Source organism: Magnolia sinica, chromosome 18 (genome assembly GCF_029962835.1).
Source record: "Magnolia sinica isolate HGM2019 chromosome 18, MsV1, whole genome shotgun sequence".
NCBI classification, from domain to species: Eukaryota; Viridiplantae; Streptophyta; class Magnoliopsida; order Magnoliales; family Magnoliaceae; genus Magnolia; species Magnolia sinica.
Genome location: NC_080590.1, coordinates 10,825,499 through 10,831,642, shown reverse-complemented (window position 1 = coordinate 10,831,642; position 6,144 = coordinate 10,825,499). Strand labels below are relative to the sequence as shown.

The following is a 6,144-nucleotide window of genomic DNA, read 5'->3' as shown; positions in this document are numbered from 1 at the left end:
TGCTCTCACAAACTTCACGTAGGCCCCACTAACCTTTTCGTGGCGGGAAGTTCCTGCCAGCTTTGACAGGCAATCCCCATCCCACGAATTTATGTTTGCACCCGTACACGTGGGTATGAACGGTCATATTACCCACGGGAGCGGATTAGGTGAGACCTCGGCCTCAGCCAAAACCGTGCGGCCTTTATTGTGGGGCCCACCTTGATGTATGTATCCATTTTTCTAGATCATTTTAGGGCATGATTCTAAAAACGAAGAAGATCCAATTATCAGGTGGACCATGTTCTAAGAAACAGTGGTGATTGAACAGCGTACCATTAAAAACTTCTCAGTGCACACATAAGCCTCGATGAAGGAGAAAAAAAAAAACAAATATCAGCTTGTTCCAAAACTTTTGTGCCCATTAATTATCAATCATCACAATTTCCTATGGTATGGTCCACCTGATAATTGGGTCTGATTTTTTTTTCTTGTATAATGCCCTAAAATGATGAAGAACGGGTGAACAAGGTGGATACAGAATAAATACATCAAGGTGGGCCCACGATAAGGGCCGCACCGTGTTTGGTGAGGCAGGGATCTCACCTAATCGGCTCCCGTTACCCACGTTGTTACCGTTTCTCAATTTCCATGGACGCGGATCTCCTGTTCAAGCCTTTCACGGGAACTTCCAAGTACGGGAAGTTAGGTGGGGCAGCCACTGTGACGTTTGTCATCTATCTGCTTTTTCTGACCACATTAGTCAATGGCCTAAAAAATAATGAAAATCCAAAACTAAGTGTGGCCACAGGATAAGAAAATGCAAATGCAAATAGGTAAATGCCTACTATTGAAACCTCCCTGGCTCTACCGTGATGTTTATATGCCATCCATACCATTGATAAGGTCATTAATACTTGGATGAACTGAAAATACAAAAATTAGCCTGATAAAGCTTTTGTAGCCCATAAATGTTTCAACAGTGGAAGTTCAATCCTCTATCGTGCGGCCCACCTGAGTTTTGAGCCCATATCCTAAAACGATCTTTAAAAACGGATTGACAGAGTGGATTTCTCATAAACATCACCGTGGGCCCCACCTAACTTACGGGTAGCTGACATTGTCACATTTCCATACTCTAATTTATATGTTTCCGGCCATTAGACACCATCTTATGGACATCCCATCTATACAAGTGGGCCGATCGTTTCATGATCTAGATCGTATATCGATAGGCTTCATGGCTGTATGGAATACAACCCGAAAGTCTCTACCTCATCATCGATTTTTAATGGCTAAGATCTTCAGATTTGGGACGTTATTGGTTTATAGCCTTGCAAGGTTAGTCGCATCAGATCAACGGTGTGGATTGCTGATACATGGGTTCCACTTATACAAACTGAATGCAGAGGATCATTTAATTCCTGATTGTGGTTAAACACATCAACGTGTGGTGGACCATGTTCTTCACATGGTAGAACTTGTGGAGAGTTGATGGAATAGGGTATCATGACAGGAAGACATGGCCAGGCTTATCGAATGCAGCTACTCGAGGACTATTGGGACCCACACGAATACATGCATTTCAAATATCCAATGCGTTCGGGGACCACTCACCTGACCGAGCTGCCCAAAGTCCATTAGTGGGCTGATGCCCCAGTCACTTTCTGGTAAGGAACCAGAATTCCAAGTCCACAAAGATCAACTTTGCGAATGCAGTAGGCGGTAGGCCCCACCTCCCTCCCTCCCCGGCTCTCCCTCGTGTAGGATTCAGCAGGATAAAAATCCATCTTGGCCCACACGTGCCAATATAACACACATGTACAAGATCTCGTCTGTTCATAAGAGAGGCCATGACCTAGTGAGACATAATCGAATAGAAAATAAAAAATAAAAAATCAACAGGTCGTATTCGATATGCAATTTTGACTCATGATGGGGTCTGATTTTGATGACAGAGAAAGTTCACGAGGGATACTACCTGATTAACGGTCCGGATGTGCCACACGTACAACCCACTTGCACCGGACTTCTGATCATACTCGAGTAGCCTCGCATTATCCAACCCTATTTGTGGGGAGAAAGGGTGCATTTCTGTGGGGCCCATTTCTTGCCCACAGATATTTATCTCCAAATATTAATAAAATAAAAAATAAAAAGTGGCAAAGAATCTTCCACGTAAGAAAAACAAATATCGTTCATATCTATTACTTGGCTGTCATTGGTTTCCCTTTCTCCTCCTCAGTTATCTAACCCTCCACCCATTTAAGTCTCACCTATCCACTGCCCAAACTCTCTCTATCTCTCCTTATTCTTTCTCTGGTAATCACGCCGACCCTGAAAACATGACCACGGCCGTGTCATCGTCCGAGCTATGCGACGTTTGTCGTAGCTCTGGAGCCACTTACTGCGGCCACGACTGCGCTTACCGCCGCATTACTTGCATGCCCGACATCGCCGACGATATAAATCCGATGGCGTTGCTCTCCCCAGCCAGTCGAGCCCCGCCTGCATTACAAGAATTCCAGTTCTTTAGACACGATGACACGGTCACATGGCTACTCGATGACATCAATGGCAGCAGACCAAGGCATGATGAAGCAGCTCCAGTAGCACCGCCTACTCTTAAATATCCAGATCACCTCCGTAGCTATTGCAATCCTCGCCGCTTGACGCTCGATGTCTGTTCAAGCACTGCCAGCTCACCTGGATCTCCCCCACGGTTACCTCCATCCATGGAGGCCTCAGTCATGGGTCAGGCAGCGCATAGTGCCACCGCCGTGAGTAATTCCACAGCTGCAATTTCTAACTTGTATATGTTTTGATAAATCACAACCTTTTATTGGATACCCTTTTATTTTATGTTTGTGTAACTTAAATTTCAGATGATTTTGTTACTATAGTTTTATTTATTTATTTATTATTATTTTATATGTAATAATACCAAGAGTCCCAAAATGATGGAACACTAAAGAGTCCCATAAGAAGTAAAAAAGGTCCATGGTTTCAAAATACAACTCCAATTATTTGCACTTTTGGGCTACCTTTACTCTTTCTTTCTTTCTTTTTTCACTTTTTTAATTTACTTGATCTCTTTGATTTGAATATAACTATTAGCTTAGGATCATGTCAATCTTTCCAACTGTTGTACTTTTTACTTGTATATGTATGATTTTGCTAACGTATACATCTTTCTTTATTTCTCTCCATGCAGATCGACTAGTGGTCATTTTTCCCTTTGGGTTGTTGCTGTTGATGTTGAGTTGTATTGCTTTAGGCTTGTAAAGTTGGAAAAAAGCAAAAAGAGCCTTGGGGTTTTACGCATGTTACAAAAACAGAATATAACTTTATTTATAGAAAAAACATACCAATAAATCAAGACCATCAACTTCATGGGTAAAAAGAGAATGAGAAAAGGGGATAAATTACACCCATTTCTTGCTTGGGTGGTACAAACTAAATAGAAATTTTGAAATCCAAAACCCTGTGAAGTGTTTCTTGGATTTTTGGAGTATGGGTTGATTTTCTTTGTATTGTCATCATGACACTTTGGTGGGTTATGTGCATAAGCTAAAACCATTTCAAATTCAACTTGAAAAGGCTTTCTTTTTTCTTTTCTTTTCTTTTTTTCCCTTTTCCAACCTATAAATTAGCTAAATTTTAGAAAATTAACCCATTTAGAGTATATTAAGGGTCAAAATGCAAGATTTTTATTTATGTATTGTGATGGAAATACTCTATTTTGGGAAATATTAGGGTTTTCTTTTACAAGTGTGAAAGACTTCTATGTGTGGTATCACCATCAATTTAAAGGCTAAAGATTCTAAAAGTGTTATTTCATGCGTCCTTGTTTCTGCGTTGTGCATCAAAAACCACCACCAAAATATCACCATGTATATTTTTCCATATCCACCTTTGATGACCTAGTGAAACTTCCATGTAGGTGTCATTTTCCGGCAGCACATTGACCGATGCTTCGACTGGGAATATCAAAGAGGTAGGAAATGCCATTACCTCCGGCACACTTGATCCTGCAAGCGAGAGAGAAGCAAGGGTCATGAGGTACAAAGAGAAGAAGAAGAATAGGAAGTTTGAGAAGCAAATCAGATATGCATCGAGGAAGGCGTATGCCGAAAAGCGGCCCAGGGTAAAAGGCCGGTTTGCAAAGAGGCCGGAGACGGGTGAGCCAACCGCACCGGCTCAGTACGAACCAGACCGCCTCCGTATGGGAATGGGATGGTTCCGTCCTTAGAGAGACCCCACTACTAAGCTGTGGAAATAATGCAACACTAATCTTATGTATCTATGTGTTGCCTTTGATATTAGTTAGTAGCAGTGAACTCTAATAACCCATGGAGTTTCTTCGATCTTATTGCTTTGTTCCTTTTCTTTTACAAGAGAAATGGAGAAAGATTGTATATTACTAAAATCAACATTTACCCAAGTATTTTAGGTTACTCCTAATTGGAAAGGAAGACTAAAATGCATGAATCCTTGAGTTTTTACTATGATCAAGGACTATTATTGTTACATTGGGCAGTTTTTTTCTTTAGAAGTCTCATATTTTTATGTAGGGTCATGATTCAGTGAGGAATCACTAGCATGAGGGGGCGTAAGATGTGTAATGGCCCATGTGTTAGAGATATGGGCCATTCGTCAGGTCGGCTACACTGAAAAGGTTACATGGGCCAAAAATATTGTTGGTCCGTTGTCAAAGTACATGTGTGGCTCAGTGGATGAGTTTAGCGTGTTTACAGTTCGCAGTAGCTGATGAATGGACCGGATCTCTGGTATGTGTGATGTACCTGGTACTCCCTGATCTCTTATATATTTCTGCCTGCTCATCTAAATCACAACCTACTATGTATTGAGAGGAAGCACATCCGGTGAACCATTTATTCATCGGGGAGAACCATGATAAAAATAAAAAATAAAAATTGGTGATCGGACAATCTTAACAATTTAATGAATGGTGTGTGTTTCCTACACTTTTCTACAATCATTTTGATAGTTTATTATTTAGTACTTGATCTATGGTGCATTAAAATGAATGGATGGTTTTGATCATAGATACATATTAGAAGTGTGTGCACACTCAAATTGGGAGGCCCGTGAGAGATGAGTGGCTCATGTGAGGCGGGCCCCACCTGTGTGAGGCAGGTAGCTCATGTGAGGCATAACCTATGTCATATGGGGCCCACGGGGGTTCCACTGAGGACCTAACCATGGGATGTGGGGCCTAGGATATGAGATAAAGGAATTGACTCGTCATGCTCTATTAGTTCGAGTTTTTAAAGCAAATGGTTAATTGTCCTACGTCAAAGTGTGATATTGTTAGGGGGCTTGAGTGGGGTGATGCCTTGGAAAACCAATATGAGCCCAATTCACTGGCATGTGGATGTGACGATAACAGTGTTCGTAGTATCGTATCGTTGCATGTATTGAGATATAGAAACATGTATCAACCGCCAATATTATCATTAATACTCAGGAATGTATCATTGACTAAGGGAAATATTTGGGAAACACGAGAACATGGTGAAATTTCTCAATGAAACTTTAGTAGATATTAAAATACACATATTCATCTATTTAGAAATCAAATAATTGCAAAAAAAGACACATGCATGGTAAGTTTCTCTTTAATTGGGATATAAAAGCATGCAGCGCTGACTCAATGAAACATTAGAGAAACATGGAAAAATAGTGGAATTTTTAACAATACTTTAGGAGATGCAAAAATACATATATTTGCATATTTAAGAATCAAATAATAGCTTAAAAGATATTTGCATATTTATGAATCAAAAAATAAGTTTTTCTTAATGGGGCCTAAAATCATATAACGTTGACTCAAGGAAACATTGGGGAAACATGAGAAAAATGACGGATCCATCCATCCATGCACATGCATACATATAAACACACATGCATGATCCATCCATGCATGCAAACATTTTACACACACACACATCTCTATCCATCCATCCATCCAACCAACCATCCATAAATACATACATACATCCATGATCCATCTATCCATTTATACATATACACACATACAAACATGCATTTCATGATCATACAACCATGCACCTATGAAAATTTAAAATGATTTTTTTGATAAACAGATTTTTGGAGATATTGATATGTTGTCAATACATT

General features: G+C 40.2%; 1 protein-coding gene across 1 annotated transcript; it reads left to right on the top strand.

Annotated features, from left to right (window-relative positions):
* Positions 1 to 2,248: 2,248 nt before the first annotated feature.
* On the top strand, positions 2,249 to 4,487 carry LOC131233234 (transcription factor GHD7-like). Its single transcript, XM_058229877.1, has 2 exons — positions 2,249 to 2,759; positions 3,923 to 4,487. Exons 1-2 carry the CDS (start codon positions 2,325 to 2,327, stop codon positions 4,229 to 4,231), a joined length of 744 nt encoding a protein of 247 aa, XP_058085860.1. The 5' UTR covers positions 2,249 to 2,324; the 3' UTR covers positions 4,232 to 4,487.
* Positions 4,488 to 6,144: the final 1,657 nt, after the last annotated feature.